Below are 16,900 nucleotides of genomic sequence, written 5' to 3'. Positions count from 1 at the left end.
TGGAAGTCCTGCCCCCAGGACCTCAGACGTGACCTTATTTGGAAAGAGGGTCGCTATGGAGATAATCAAGTTAAGATGAGGTAACTAGGGTGGGCCCTAGTCTAATATGACTGATGTCCTCATTAAAAAGGGGAAACTTGGCCGGGCATGGTGGCTCACACCTGTAATCCCAGCACTTTGGGAGAACAATGTGGGTGGATCACCTGAGGTCAGGAGTTCAAAACCACCAGCCTGGCCAACATGGTGAAACCCTGTCTCTACTAAAAATACATTTTAAAAATTAACCAGGCATGGTGATGGGTACCTGTAATCCCAGCTACTTAGGAAGCTGAGGCAGGAGAATCCCTTGAACCCAGGAGGCAGAGGTTGCAGTGAACTGAGATTGTGCCATTGCACTCCAGCCTGGAACAAGATCGCAACTCCATCTCAAAAAAGAAAAAAACAGGGTGGGAGGGGAACCTTAGAGATAGACATTCACACAGGCAGAACACCAAGAGAAGATGAAGACAGGGATAGGGCTGATGAATCTACAGCCAAGGAACGCCACAGACTGCCAGCAAACCCCTAGAAGCCCTGGGAGAGGCCTGGAACAGCTTCTCCCTCCCAGCCTTCAGAACAAACCAAACCTGCTGACACCCTGATCTTGGACTTCCAGCCTCCAGAACCGTGAGACAATACACTGCTGCTGCTTAAGCCACCTGGTCTCTGGTGTTTCATTATGACAACCTCAGGGAAAGCTAATACAGTAGGGAGAGCCTGCGATGGAGTCAAATCATGGGGAGACTTTGGCAAGTTACTTGTTTCTCTGGCACTCAGTTCACTTATCTGGAAAATGGGAGACCTGGCCTAGAACAGTGAGTTTCAAACTCAAATTTAGCCCTAGAATGAAATCTGACAAAGAAGCCCAAATATAAAAGGTAAAATAAAGCCCAACTGGATAAAAGCCTAGTCTGGATCACACACTCTGCCTGCAGAGCAGTCTTTGAAAACCACCACTCCAGGTCATCTGTAAAATTCCTGCCAGCACTCCATTCTAAGAATGTCCAAACAACAAAGCCACTGATAGTATCCCTGGGCTTCTTGCATGCACCTGAGCTCATGCTTTTCCTTCAAGGAGCTTCAGTCGTAGTGGGGAGGTGAGACTAACACCCCAAAGACAGCGGGGCCACCCTCCCTTCCTGAGAGCTCCAGCTGCGGACAGGTCACCTGATGCTCCAAATCCAACACATCTAAATTTATTTCACCCTCCAAGGACAGGCAGACGCTGTGCCTTATCAGAGCACAGCTAGGTGGCAGAAAGACAGACATGACACGCCCTTATCACCCCAAGGACAGCAATGACGTCTGCAGAGAGACTTGGTTTCCCTGATGATGAAATCAAGAGCTCACGTGCCAGCCAGGCAGGCCTGAAGGGGACTGGGTCACCAAGACGTGTGAGACTCTGATTGTCCTCTCAGGGGCCCCAGATTCATCAGGGGGCACAAAGTTAACAAGGAAAGGGGGAAACAGTGTCACTATTCCCTCCGCCCCACTGTGGAATCACGCAGAGTATCCAGTCTTTATTCATTTGACTTTTAATTAGACAAAGAACATGCCAATTCATCCTTTTTTCAAAAACGGACCTTACAGATAAAGCCAATGTCCCCTCTGACCTTCACGCCTTCCCTGGGGGTAACCATTGTTAGAACGCTGGGCTGTAGCCTTCTAGATGACACATGTCCTTTCAAGGAAATGCACCAGGCCAGAGCAGGGGCCCGGGCAGAGTGTGAAGATTCCAGCTCCCCTGGGCGAGCCATAGAGCCATGGGGAGGAAGGAAGGCTGAGGACAGCAGGAATCAGGGTGGGCTTCCAAGAAGAGAAAGCTGGAGGAGGTGTTCTAGGAAGAGGAGGATTCAGATGACTCCAAGGCAGCAGTCTCTGGGGCACTGAACCCACTTCATCTCTGCACAGAAACAGCTGGCCTCATTCATCATATGTAGCCAATTCAGCTTCTCTGGGAAACTCCAAAGTCGTCTCAAAGGGTCCTCAACCTCTGCCCTCAAACCACTACCACCATGAGGATGACGATGACAATGACGGCCTGTGTGCGACACTCTGCTGGCCCTCCCAGTGCCTCTGTCAGGCTGGTGTTACTGTCTCCAGTTTATACACAAAGAAACTGCAAACCAGAGAAAGTAAGCTACTTGCTGAAAGTCACAGGGCTGGGAACAGCAGCACCACACTGGATCTTGATGACAGTGATGGAGATCCTTCCATGAGCTCTTGCTGCTGCACAGGCATGGCCTGTGACACAGCTCCAGCGGCTGCAGCAACGCCTAGCACAGAGGAGGAGCTTAACAAGCATCTGTTAGCCAACGTTTGGTTTAAAGAACATGGGCAGGCGCAGTGGCTCACGCTGTAATTCCAGCACTTTGGGAGGCTGAGGCAGGCAATCACCTGAGGTCAGGAGATTAAGACCAGCCTGACCAACATGGTAAAACCCCATCTCTCCTAAAAATATAAAATTAGCCAGGCGTAGCGGCAGGAGCCTGTAGTCCCAGCTACTAGTGAGGCTGAGGCAGGAGAATTGCTTGAATCTGGAAGGCGGAGTTTACAGTGAGCCAAGATTGCGCCACTACACTCCAGTCTGGATGATAGAGCGAGACTCCATCTCAAAAAGAAAATAAAGAGAACATGGCAGTTGGGCACAGTGGCTCACACCTGCAGTCTCAGCTACTCAGAAGGTTAAGACAGGAACATCGCTTGAGTCCAGCCTAGGCAACATAGTGGGATTCTATCTTAAAAAACATGTATCAGAGAAAGAGAAAGAAAAAGAAGGCAAGGAAGGAAGGGAGGGAGGGAGGGAGCGAGGGAGGGAGGGAAAGAAAGGGAGGGGAGGGAAGGAGGGGGGGAAGGGAGAGAAGGAGGGAGGAAAAGAAAGGGAAGGGAGGGAGGGAAGGGAAGAAGGGAGGGAGGGAGGGAGAGAGGGAAGGGAGGGAGGGAGGAAGGGAGGGAAAGAAAAGGGAGGGAGGGGAAGAAAGGAAGGGAGGGAGGTGAAGGAAGAAAAGGAGAGAGAGAAAGAGAGAAAGAGAAGAAAGAGAGAAAGAGAAATAAAGGAAAGGAAGAAAGAGAAAGAAAAACAGTGAAAGAAAGAAGAAGGAAAAAAGGAAGGAAGGGAGGGAGGGAGGCAGGGTGGGCGAGAGGGAGGGAAGGCACGAGGGTGGGCAGGCAGGTAAGGCAGGCAACGTTGGGTGAATAACCAAGTACTAGGCTACTTCAAGGAAATCTACACATTATGAAGATGGGTTTTTTTTCTGCATGTTAAGATTCTGTTTTCCTCTAGGAATTCCCCACAGCCGGGGGCTTCTGCTCCTGGAAAGAGTTAAGGCTTTGGCAAGAGGCTCTCTCCCAGGCAACTCAATCTCCCCCGTCTGTCTGTGCGGGTTTGGGCACTGCTGTGGCATGCCAGATGCAGCAGCTACTCTCTGTGGCCGGCCTCCTCATAAACGTCAGTCCTGCTGGGGGGTGGGGAGCGGACCTTGATTTATTATATAGCTTTTGGACAGTTCCTACAGAAATATTGCCAAACAGTGGAATAATCAACTCTTTCACTCAAGCCCCCTCAGACTTTTTTTTAATGAAAGAATAAAGTACGAAATGGGCCTGAGCTAAATAAATTAAAATGCTGCACTTTTGCCCAACAGACCTTTCTGCGTCACTGAGAAATATTTGCAGACCTCAACAATCTTTTATCTTCATGATGACGTTCCAGCCTTCCAAGTTTCGGACATTCTGAGAACGTCTTTGATTTGGGCTCTCTAATGGTCTCCCATTAACAATTATCCCATTAACTAATAAAGTCATTATTTGATGTTTCATGGAGCAGGCGTCAGAGAATGCCTTCCTCCTCTCACGGTCTGTCTGCCCTCTGCCAGTTCTGCTGAAAATCAGTTAGTTCATACCTGGGACTCACATTGGAAGCAGAGATGTGTGGCAAGGAATCTCTCTCTCTCACTCTCTCTTTTCTTAAGAGACAGAGTTTCTCTCCGTCCCCCAGGCTAGAGCGGCGCAATGGCACATCCATAGCTCACTGCATCCTCAGGCTCCTGGGTGTGAGCAATCCTCCTGCCTCCGCCTGTCAAAGCACTAGATTTCCAGGCCTCAGCCACTGTACCTGGCCTAGGAATCTGTCTCAATGCTCACAGCTGCCACTCACAGTCCTGGCTTTCGGGTTGAAGATAAGGGAGCATCCATCCACCCACTCATGCTGCTACAGCAATGGAGATGCCCAGATGGAGAGGCCATGGTCGGAGCCCTCAGGGAGCTCAAAGAGAGATCCTTTCGGAAGCCAGGAGGGACATCACTTCCTCCAGGGAAGTTCTGGTGGGTGCAGGGGAGGGGTGGGGGAAAGGGAGACCTTTGCCAGGGTTCTGCAGCTCAGCAACCTACTCCGTACCCTCGTGGAACTTTCTTGATTTGTCATCTATTCTTTATTTCAGTCGGTCTCCCGAGCGCAGCGGTGAATGAGCTCCACTCAGCTGAGATGAGAGCTCAGGAGAGCAGAGATCCACTCAGCTGTCCCCAGGCAGCACATTTTCAGGGCTCAATAAATGTTGCATTGAATAAGCAGAGGAACTCACAGCACACACTTGCAAGATACAAGAGAAGGGAACAGAAATGTTCACCCCTCTGAGCGCCTAAGGCATCTCCCGGCTTTGAGTCCTGGCTGGCGCCCTGCCCAAATTTTTCTGCAGCAGTATGTTGGTGGGGAGTCCGAGCTTGTTTACTCCCCTGTGAAAAGGGTGGTGGGCAAGATGCTCTCTGGTCCCTAAGCTAAGGATTCTGTGAAAACCTGACATCACTGTGATCATGACTCCAACTACAGCTTCAGAGGAAACCATTCTGGCCCAGCAGCCACCAGCTTTCCCTCCCCACTTAGTGGCTGCGAGACTGTGGCCGAGTCATGTATCGCGCTGAGCTGCTTCATCTGGATGGTGAAGACGGCGGGGAGTTATAGAAGATGCTTCCTATGGTGCCTCCTAGGGCCAGACCTTAATTACTTTAAGTGAAAACTACTGCTAAGGTTAAATTTGGGTACAGTAAACACACATCACCAAATTTTTTAAAAGAGCCCGAATTTCAAATATTTCACCTCATTCATTCCTTCATTCACCCACTATTTAATGAACCCCTATTATGTGCCAGACACTGTTCTCATAGTGAACCAGGCAAGACACAGTTGCTATTAACATGGAACATCCCGTCCAGTGTGGGAGACGGAAAATACACAAGTAAACTAAAAGATGCCTTCAGGCGGAGTTACGGGCTAAGAACATTAAATAAACAGCACTATATGAAAGGATGCAATTAGAGGGAGGGTACGGCTCCTTTTTAGAAGGCTTCTCTATGGAGATGATATTTGGGCTGAGATCTTCAAGTCCCCTAGAAGAAAAACTGTGAGGAAGAACATTCCAGGTGGAGAGAACAGCAGGTGCAAAGGCTCCAGGCTGGAGACAGGCGTGTGGCATTCAAAGGGCAAAAAGGAGACCAGCGTGTGAATGGAGGAGGAGGGGGAGGAGGAGGGGGAGGAGGGAGGGATCCAAGATGAAGGTGAGGGCTGGCTCATGTAGTGGGGGCACTGCCAAGAGGACCATGGATACGATTTAGGGAGTCCATGGACTGGAGTGGAGAAATGACATCTTTCTTTTCACCAGCCTCTAACTGAAAATGTGCTCTTCCTTCAATCATGAACATAGACAACAACCTACAATAATGTCAGCAGTGCCCAGGACTTGTCACCGACAGAAATAAAAGATCCATTCCTTTCAGTTGTTTGCAGATATCTGAAAAGCTCACTCAGGTTTGTTACAAGTTCAAAATTACAACAGCTGGCCAGGCACAGTGGCTCACGCCTATAATCCCAGCACTTTGGGAGACTGAGGAGGGAGGATCACTTGAGCTCAGGAGTTTGAGACCAGCCTGGGCAACATGGCAAAATGCCATCTCAACAAAAAATATAAAAATTAGCTGAGCATGGTAGTGCATGTTTATAGTCCCAGCTACTCAGGAGGCTGAGGTGGGAGGATAGTTTGAGTCCAGGAGGCAGAGGTTACATTGAGCCAAGATCACGCCACTGCACTCCAGCCTGAGCGACAGAGTCAAACCCTGTGGCAAAAAATATGTGTGTGTGTGTATATATATATATATATATATATATACACACATATACATATATATGTATATGTGTATATATATAATAAAAATTATAATAACCATTAGACCCACAGTTAGACCTTGTTATTTACAGTATTAACAAAGAAGCACATATATTTCTGTATCATAAATTTTAGAAGTATGTAGTAAGCATATTTAAAAAGGATCAGTTACCTCTGTAACCCTATGTATTCTATTTTATATATAAAAGCATTGTTCTGAGAAGGGGTCTACAGGCCTCACTTTATGGCCAAAGTGCTTATAAGCCACAGCGAGGAGTTTGGGTTTTACTCTGAGTGGGATGGAAAGCTGCTGGGGTGGTTTCAGCAGGGGGATGATTTCACAGGCTGCAGTTTTCATGTTTCAAAATCACGCTGGCTGCTGGTGGGGATGGGCTGTGGTGTCCAGGGCAGGGCTGAAGGCAGGACTCCGGGGCTTTACCACTGTTTGGGGCCATCTAGAGATGGCAGCATCCCGGGGTCCTTTCGTGTTCTGCCCTCGGCTCAGATCAAGAGCCTTCTCACAGTACCACCTCATGCCCCGAAGGGGCCCTGTCACCTTGGCACAGAGCCTGCCCTGGGACATCCTACTGAAGAACTTCAGAAAGTGAGCTCATGTGTCCACAAGAAAAATAAATGTGGTATTGGCCACTGTTTGGTTTGTGTATTGGTCTAGGAAAGAAATGAGAATTTTATTTTAAAAAGCCTTCCAGCAGGACCCCAGCAGAGACTGGGCAAACACCTCAGCGACGGACTGTCAACAGTGGGAAGGCCCAGACCCTGGCCCCGCGGCCACTAGCTGCAGCCCCACGGCTCACGTCAGCCTTCCTGTGCGTCCCAGGCCTCTCTCCCGCGGCACTCACACACAGAGCCTTTTCAATAGCATCTGGCAGAACAGAAGAATCCATTTCCACACGCCAGCATGCACGTTCCTCACACCCTCCCAGGGGAGTGGGCCCTGCCAAGAGGTCAGTTTATGGACCTAGAAGGACAGACAGGGCTGGGGCCCATCTGAGGGGTGGTCCCTGGATGGAGAAAAGCTCAGAGCAAAACCCTATGCTCCCAGGTCTCCCACAGTGGAAGTAACAAGGTGGGGCCAGGCAGCCTGGAAGCTGAGGGACACTCAGGTGCTCTGGGGCAATGCCTGGAAGCTCACAGGGAGGACGCCTAGAGTAAAGGGATCTGAGAGTTGGTTTTTGTGTTTTTTTTTTTGTTTTTTTTTTTGAGACAGATTGTCACACTGTCTCCCAGGTGCAGTGGTGCAATTTTGGCTCACTGCAACCTCTGCCTCCCGTTTTCAAGTGATTATCCTACCTCAGCCTCCCAAGTAGCTGGGATTACAGGCGCCCACCACCATGCCTGGCTAATTTTTGTATTTTTAGTAGAGTCAGGGTTTCCCCATGTTGGCCAGGCTGGTCTCGAACTCCTGACCTCAGGTAATCCACCCGATTCAGCCTCCCAAAGTGCTGGGATTACAGGCATGAGCCATCACACCCCTCCTAGATCTTAGAGTCTTAATTTGGAAAGAGGGGCCTGGGAGGGGCACCAGGCCTTGGCAGGGCCAGCTAATCTCAAGGTATGAGACTCTTTATCTCAGGGGAGAGGCCGGGTCTCCAGGACTAGGTTGCTAGATTCAAAGGACTGAATGTCTGTGTCCCCCAACTGCAACATACATGTTGAAACCTAACCTCCAGGGTGATGTTATTTGGAGGTTAGGCCTTTGGGAGGTGATTTGCTCATGAGGATGGAGCCATCATGAATAGGATTAGTGCTCTTATAAAAAGAGATGAGAGCTCTCTCTCTCTGTCTCTCTCTCTTCCCTACCCTACCATGCAAGGATATAAGAAGACAGCCAACTGTAAACCAGGAAAAAATGGGCCCTCATAGGACACCAGATCTGCCAGCATTTTGAACTTGAACTTCCCCATCTCCAGAACAATGAGAAATATACGTCTGCTGTTGAAGCCACCTGGTCTGTGGTAGTTTGTTATAGCAGCCCATCCTGAGACACAGGTTGCATTCTGGAGTGGGGCCTCATATCGTGCCTACCCTGTGGGCACTCTCGCCCAGGCACCCAGGCCTCCTCAGCACAGCCAGTCCTGCGTGGGACCGGGGACAGACCTGCTTGGTTGGCTGCTCTTGGAGGCGCCCAGTGTGTGCATGCTGGATACAGGGGGCTAAGCTGTGCCACTGAGCCCGGTGGCTCCTCGGGAGCACTGACATCCCCAGTGAGTGGAAAGAGGAGCCCCACTTCACCCCACTCTCAGCTCCCAGAGCCTCGGCTGCCTCCTGAGGGCAGGACCACAGGCTCCAGGTAGAAAGGGGAAAGTCACAAGAGGAGGCTCTGTGCTGGGCCTGGCCCACCTCCACCACCCTCCCACCAGCCAGTTACAGAACCACTGTGCCTCAGTTTCCCCATCTGAAAGGTGAAGTGAAATATTAAATAATAGCACCTGCCTCAAAGGGTAATTGGGAGGAGGTCACTCTGCCTGGCACACACCATATATCCAAGGAATACTGGTTGCCTGTTTATGTCAATTACCAAAGAGCTCAGCCTAGAGCCCCTACCTGGAAGCACAATACTGCACCCACATGATCAGCGTTTGCATCATTGCAGAGAGGGTTTGGGGGCTCCACTTGCAGGCCGTGGGCAGGACAACTTACCTATGGTCCTTCGGAGGTCTTCACACTGGCTAATGTGAGGGAACTTCAGGATTTCCTTCCACTTCTTGCTTTTCCCTTTGCGCTTTCCTCCGCCTCCTGCAGAGATGGGGAAAGAGATGCCAGGCTGAGGCTCCAGAGCCTGCAGTGCCCCCACAGTGAGCCTGCCTGCCAGCCTCCTGGGCTGAAAGACAGAGGGACGGCTGTAGGTCAAGCCAGTGACACACCCCCAGCCCAAGACACACACATACACACACACCGCCCCCCCACCCCACATACACACACTCTTCCTCCCAGGTGGGCTCTGAACCTCAGTCTCCCGCACAATCCTGCCCGGCCCCTACCCTCCGGCAGTGAGGCCCAAGGCTCCCCTGTACCCCACCCACACCAGGCATCCCCCACTGCTTTTCCCCCAGAATAGACCACAGCCTTCCCACAGCAGGGGCCAGGCCTGCCATGTTTGAATGTCCCCTTCAGCTTGGGACATCCCAGTGGGGCAGATGCACAGACAGGTGCCCGCTGCCCCTCATGGCCCTCGTTTTGTCCCCTTGTTTTCCATGGAGAGTCTCCTTCCCAAGCTAGAGGCCAGATGTTGGGGGACAAGGACTTCAGTTTCCACTTGTCAAGCACCCACTTCTTCTCCCTCCTCACAAACCCCAGAGTCTCCGAGGCTGGAAGGAAGGAGGGACTCCTGAGGGCCCCACCCTGCCTCATGTCGTCACAGTGCACAAAGAACTAAGCACATGGACATGATGAACATGCACACACAAGCATGTAATGTACACACACACAATGAGCATGCACTAGTAATGAACATGTGTAATGAACAGCCATGTGTAATGTGTAACGTGCAAAGCCACATGAGACACACACAGGTGTTCCCATCATCCTCACACTCCTGGTCCGAGGAATGGTGGACAGGCGTCAGGATGCTCAGGCAAGAATACTGATGGGTTGCGGCTCTGAGCCTGAGTGTCCCTGAGCCCACCAGCATCTGGGCCTTGGACCTGGAGGCACCACTGTGCCATGTGGCCAGAGAGCTCCTGGGGACCAAGGTGCCATCACCCATCCTCCACCCTTATAGTGGCCCTCAGCCGCCATCTGTCCACGACTCACCGCGGGTCATGGAGGCCTTTGTGTCCCTCTGTTATCAGGATTTTATGTGGCTTATCTGCTTGCTGGGGGTGGGTGTGCAGCCCCTCCACTCTCACACCCTCCCAGAAATGGGCTGGGCAGGACAAGGCCCCTTCTGCACACCAGTAAACCTAGGGGAGCCCAGTGGAACTCAGCTCTAGCCCTCCCCCATCCAGCCCAGCCCATCCTCCACCTGGCTGTGGCCCTGTGGCCAACCCCTGCTTCCCAGGAAAGCCTGGACAAGCACCTGCCCTCTCTGAGTCCTCATCTGTGAACTAGGGACGGTAAGGCCTTCCTCCAAAGCTAAAAGGAGGGATAACAAGGTAGCATGTGTTTAAAAGCAGGCACAGAACCAGGGATTCTAAACTGTCATCTGAGCTATCCTGGAAAGCTAAAATCATGACCCTGATCAGCCAGTGCACCTGCCTCTAAGGATGGGACTAGAACTCCCCTCCTGGGTGCCAGGAAGCAGGAGAGGGTGCTGATGGCGAGGGGTCCATCCCTCTCCTCTCTTCTCATTGCATCTTCAACCCAACTCCCTCCTCTCCAACCAGCCCCAGCTTCCGCCTCTCAAATCTCTACAGACGGCCAAGGCTTTACACTCCGAGGGACAGAAGGAATACGTATTGGGCACCTGTCATGGTCAGGCCATCTGAACATGATCTTGTTTAATCTTCAGAACGACTCTCTGAGGAAGAAATCACTGGGCCCTCTGCTCGACCCACGCCATGTTCACTCTTTCCTCCAATGGGGGCCACACACACAAATGCACACACATCTCATGCACACGTAAACATACACGTGCATACTAATCAGCCCTGCCCTGGCCCTGCTCCGGGCCAAGCCCCTCACCTGCAGGCTTCACCCTCAGTCTACAAGGAAGGAACTTTGCTTTTTTTTGAGACAGAGTCTTCCTCTGTCACCCATGCTGGAGTGCAATGGCGCGATCTCAGCTCACTGCAACCTTGGCCTCCCTGGTTCAAGAGATTCTCCTGTCTCAGCCTCCCAAGTAGCTGGGACTACAGATGCACTCCAGATAATTTTTTTGTATTTTTATTAGAGACATGGTTTCACCATGTTGGCCAAGCTGGTCTCAAACTCCTGACTTCAAGTGACCCACCCACCTTGGCCTCCCAAAGCGCTGGGATTACAGGCATGAGTCACTGCGCCCAGCCGGCAGGAACTATTATACTCCCACTTGACAGATGAGGAAATAGAGGCATCGGGCAAAAGGTAGCAAGTCACCTATGGTTCTGTGGCTCATAAATGGCAGAGCCAAGACCCCAGCCTGAGCAGAATCCAGACCCTGGGTTCTGGCTCTTGCTGTTCTGTCTGTAAACCACCATTTTGGGTGCCCTGACTATAAGAGAAATTCTCAGGATCAAAGAGAAAGCTGGTGTCAGACTTCCGAAGTGACACCGCAGCCATGATGGGAGTGGGAACAAGGATCTAGCTGGGGCCCAAGCCTCTGAGCTCCCAGAAAAGCTGCAGGCCTGACCAGAGGCTCTCATGGTCACCAGTGTGACCCTTAGGTGGCTTGTCTGTCTGCTTGCTTGTTCATTGAACTAGTTGCCAACATCAAAAAATTAGGAGATGCCCAGGAGCTAAGATGAGGACACAAAGGCAAATGTATGATCTAATGGACTCTGGGGACTCGGGGGAAGGGTGGGAGGGAGATGAGGGGTAAAGGCCACATACCGGGCACAGTGTCCACTGCTCAGGTGACGAGTGCACCAACATCTCAGAAATCACCGCTAAAGAACATTCCATGCAACCAAATACCACCTGTTCCCCCAAAACTATTGAAATTTTTTTAAATGAGGAGATTTCACATAGAAATCCAGATCTCGGACCTCTCTCCCACAGCCAGGCACCCCACCTGGCAAGAATCAGCCAGAGCTGGGCAGCAGCTGCCCAGTGGATAGCACACGTGGCCTCCAGATGAGTCAGTCCTCATCCAGCTGCAGCCCTCATTCAGACAGCCTAGAGGTTCTACGCACCTCCCAGAGAAGAGCCCCCCTTTCAAGAAATCAGCCTAAACCCTAGGTCAGCAGAGTCAGGCGTTCCCATCCCAGCAGCTGAAGGCCTGAGAGGGTTGTTAGAACTCAAAAAGTCCACACCCTGCTCCCCAGTCCCCTCCCACACTACTGATTCTCAGACCTGGCAGGCAGGAAGCACCTTTGTTTGCATGTGGTAGAATATGCATAACATAAAATGTACCAGTTTAACCATGATTGAGGTGTACAAGTCAGCGGCATTAAGGATGCACCCATTGTGTACAGCTGTCACCACCGTCCGTCTCCAGAACCTTTTCACCATCCAAAACTGAAACTCTGAACCCATTAAACATTAACCCCCATTCCCTCCTTCCTCCCAGCCCCTGGTAACCTCCCTTCTACTCCCTGTGTCTATGACTGTAACTAGTCTAGATACCTCGTATAAGGGAATCATACAACACATATTCTTTTGTGCCTGTTCTTAGCGTAATGTCCTCAAGGTTCACCCACGCCTGAGCACGTGTCAGAACTTCATTCGTAATATTCTGTTGTATTGGGTAGACAACCTTTTGTTTATCATTCATCTGTGGATAGACATGTGGGCTTTTTCTGCCTTTTCGCTGTTACAAATAACGCTGCTCTGGATATCTGCATACAAGTATCAGTTGGAGCCCCTGCTTTCCATTCTTTTGCGTATACACTCAGGAAGGGGATTGCTGGATTATAGAGTATAAGTCTGTGTTTAAGTTTTTGCGGAACTGATGAAGCACTCAACAATACAGATTGCCAGGCTGCAGCCCAGTCCTCTGTGATTGAACCCCAGGAATGTGACTTCTTACAAGGATCCCCAGGTGATTCTCAGGCAGCCAGTCTATGGAAACCAGGGGTCTATTTTATACACGTACACCTATAGATTGATTCATTAATTTAAGAAAGTTAACACAGGTTCACTGATTGATTCAACCAATATGTGTTGAGCACCTACTAAGCAGGGAGCCCTCTGCAGGTGCCAGATGCAGTGTCACTAGCAGGGAAGACAGACATCCAAGGCATTACTTCAGTGGTTCTCAACCCCAGTGACGGCCTCCCAGGGAACATCTGGCAATGTCTGGAGACAATTTTAATTGTCACCATTGAGTGGAGAGGTGCTACTGGCAGCTAGTGGGTACAGGATGGGGACGTGGTTAAACATGGTGCTGTGCACAGGACAGCCCCCTGGAACAAAGAACGATCGGCTCTAAAATGTCAGGGGTTGGGGCCAGACATGGTGGCTCATGCCTGTATTCCCAGCACTTTGGGAGGCCAAGATAGGAGGACTGCTTGAGCCCAGTAGTTCAGACCAACCTGGGTAACATAGCAAGACCCCGTCTCTACTAAAAATAAAATAGCTGGGCGTGGTGGCACTCAGGAGGATTGCTTGGGCCCAGAAGTTCAAGGCTGCAGTGAGCTATGATCACGCCATTGCATTCTAGCCTGGGTGCAGAGCAAGACCCCATGGCAAAAGAAAAAATAAGTCAAGGGCAGGGATATGGGAAAATGCTGCTTTACTTAATGACCATTTTGACCAAGTGCTAGGAAAATAACAGGGGCTGGGGGAGGTCTGTTAGTGATGAGGCAGCTGTGGTGGGGGCGGAGGCGGTAGGAAAGGTGAGCCACTGGGAGGTAGCCCCAGGCAGAGGGTGCAGACTCCTCAGCTATGGCCTCGGCTCGACTTCCTCCTCAATCCTACTTCCTCAGCTTCCAGAACAGGGCAGGGGAACCATGGTGGGCAGAATAAAGCCCTCAGGGATGCCCTAATCCCTAGAATCTGTGAATATGTTAGGTTCCATGACAAATAAGCATTAAGTTTGTGGATGAAATTATGGATAATGATAGGGACACTACCCTGGATTATCCAGGTGGGCCCACTGTCACCATCAGGGTCCTAAAATGTTGAAGAGGGAGGAAGATCAGCCACTGTCAGAGTGATGCAATGTGACAAAGACTTGACCAGCCGTTGCTGGCTTGTAAGATGGGAAGGGGCCATGAGCCAAGGCATGCAGGCCAGGAAGGATTCTCCCTGGAGCCCCCAGAGGGAACACAGCCCTGCTGATGCCTTGACTTTAACTCACTGAGACTATGTCAGACTTCCGACCTCCAGAATGGTAAGATACTAAACGTGCAGTATTTTAATCCGCTTAGTTTGTGGCAATTTGTTACAGCAGCAACAGGAAGCCAATATAAGGATGTCCTCAGCAAGGGATCCCCCTAAATGACAGCAGGCATCCAGAATGGCCTCCCACCCCACGTCTGGCTTCGAGTTCCTCTAAAAGTTCCATGAAATAAACCCAACCTTCCATAACTCAGATAGGCTGGGAGAAAGTTCCACTTCTTAACAACAAACAAAACCTGCCTCAGAGAGGTCACCATGTCTAGACAAATGTTTGGCTCTCAAGCTGCTGCAGGGTTGTAAAGCTGCATATTTGATAACTGAAGTATTGGCGCTGTTTATTATTTCATGGGACTTGATTGTTTCTCTGTATCCTGAGAGGGGCCAGGGCCCAGCCACGCCACTGCAAAAATTCCTTCTGCATCCTGGCCCTGTGGCCTCAGCTGCCCTAAGCCCAACTCCCTCCTGGGGAGGGGTGTTAGGCCTACCAGGGGTTGGGGCCATCACCTCCTACTACCCATGCCCAGGCCCCAGCAGCAGGAACAACCAGTTCCCAGGCCTGACCAACCACAAGCTCAGCCCATTCTCCTTAGCCCCATTCAGGGCCTCGGTCACCTGGTTGTCTTCCCAAGCTTCATTTCCCTCCCTGCCCCTGCTCTCGGGGCCTTTATACTCGCTGTTCCCTCAGTCAGGAGCACCTGCTTCCTGCCTTTCTGAATGTTTCTCACCACACTTCTAGTTTTAGCCTGAATTCCACCTTCCTGGATGTCTTTTCCGAACTCGGTTGTGAAGCAGGCCCATTCTCTATGTGCCCTGGAAGTGTCTGGGAAGCACTGGTCGGTCCATCAGTCAGTCAGTCAGTCAATCAGTCTCTCTTGAACACACACATCAGCTTGCAGATCTGTTTACCCATTCTCTCAACACATGCAGCACATTTTCACCGACTCATTCAACCTCTACGTGTGAACTGACTGCTAGACTCCCAGCCGCAGCCCACAGCTCTCAGCACCACCTGAAATCTTCCCAGTTACTTGTTCCCTTGCTCCCAGTCTCCTCTGCGCTGATAGCAGACCCGTGGTGTCAGAGACCTGGGTTTCTTTGTTCTCTCTGACTTCTCCTTGGTCCACTGTAGATGTTCAAGCAGTATCCACTGAGCGGATGCAAGTATCGCACTTTACGTCCGGCCACCTGCAGCCCCTCTGACCCCCATACGCATCACGTTCCCCCACCCCGACCGTGGCTTTCTCTGCCAGGAATGCCCTGCTCGTTTTTCAGGGTTCAGCTCTAGTGTCCCTTCTCATGCTGCCCTGAAGAGGCAGAGCCCCCTGTCTGAATCACAGCCCTCATCCAGCTCAGGCCAGACCTGCTCCTGAGAAAGGGGGGTGCAGTTAATGCTGCTTCATTGCAAGTTTCCATTAAGTTACTTGGCTGCCTGGGTAAAGGCATGAGTGCTTGCAAGAATAAATGACAACCTCCCTGCCAACCTACCAGCCTTCTGGGCTGAGCACTGACCCGAGCACTGTACATTTGGCCCTCATTCCAATGGTTCTGGCCCTATTCACAGATGCGAAAGCTGGGGCTCAGGGAGAGGAATTAATGGAGCCAGTGAATAAGCCACATCCCCAAGCAGGAGCACAATCTTCTCCTGCTGGCCTTGGCTCCCAGCTATTTCCTGTCCCAAGGAGCTTATGGCTTTATTTGCTTTCCCAAAGGATCCACTGCTGTTCACGGTTTGCCTTCCAGGTCCCAGTAACGAGTCAGGGAAGAAGACATGGTCCCTGACCTCAGCCAGCTCATTCCATGCATCAGAGAGCAAAGATGAGCAAGACAGCTGGGGCTGTACCAGGCAGGCAGGGGAGGCTGCATGGAGGAGGGTGCCCCCGCCAGGGAAGGGAAAATGGCAACGACTGAGGCCCAGGGCTGGCTGGGGGGAATCCGGCTCTGGGGAAGGCACTGTAGGACCAAGGTGGCCTTGCGTGGGAAGGAGTCCAAGACAAAACCTGGGGAAAGGCGGACAACAGAAAGACGGGTGTCTCCTGACTCATGGCTTAAAGCTGCCGCTGGCCCTTCGGGGGACAGCCTCCAGGGAGGACATTGCTTGTCCAATCCCACTCTCTCTCCGGCTTCTTCAGTCCCAGGGGCTCTCTCGGCTGCCAGCTGCCAGCAATGGCCTCCAGCAGGTACCCTCCTGCCAGGCTTGGGAAGTGTGTTAGGGGAGGCAGGGCAAGAGGAAGCAGAGTGGCTGGCAGAGTGGGGTGGGGGCCCTGCAGCAGGAGGAACGTCCTAGCAGGGAGTGGAGCACCTGACAGAAGGGAGAAGCAAAGCAATAATACCAAAGCCACTGCTTCTTAAGGTGGGCCAAGCACTCGTCCTCAGTGAGTTACCGAGAGACTCACTGGCATTTCTTTTGCTCCTGTGGCTGTCCCCAGGGAAGAAAAGGATCATTCCCTACGAAAAACTGCCATGGGAGAAGAGGCTGTCTTGGTGGGGGAAGACACCGGCTTGCGGTGAATTTTGTTGCCTTTGCCATTTCTGAGAGTGGTGTTCGTGCTCTCCAGGCTGAAATGAGCTGGCACAGAGACCGGGAGGGAGAAGCTGAGGATGGGGGAGGTGCAGTGCTTGGAAGGCCCTGAGCTCCAGGAAGGCCCTGTCCCTGTGGCAGTGTCAGCCCAGTGAGATATGGCTGGATGCAGCGAGGATGGGCTCAGAGCAGTGAGAGGCCTCCAGCCTCCAGTGCCCTGTGACCGCCTGACACAGTGGAGTGGAAC

General features: G+C 51.6%; 1 protein-coding gene across 2 annotated transcripts in view; it reads right to left on the bottom strand.

The window, feature by feature from the left end:
* GRK5 (G protein-coupled receptor kinase 5) overlaps window positions 1-16,900 on the bottom strand; it is a 253,448-nt gene that overhangs the window by 126,825 nt on the left and 109,723 nt on the right. For both annotated transcript variants that reach the window (XM_074382960.1, XM_003922149.4), the window contains exon 2: window positions 8,856-8,951. In XM_074382960.1, the coding sequence (XP_074239061.1) occupies window positions 8,856-8,951 (96 nt within the window). The remainder of the gene's footprint in view (window positions 1-8,855; window positions 8,952-16,900) is intronic.

Source organism: Saimiri boliviensis, chromosome 12, assembly GCF_048565385.1.
Source record: "Saimiri boliviensis isolate mSaiBol1 chromosome 12, mSaiBol1.pri, whole genome shotgun sequence".
Classification (NCBI taxonomy): Eukaryota; Metazoa; Chordata; class Mammalia; order Primates; family Cebidae; genus Saimiri; species Saimiri boliviensis.
Note: the sequence above shows the minus strand (reverse complement) of the source record. Positions and strands in the feature narration are given on the sequence as shown.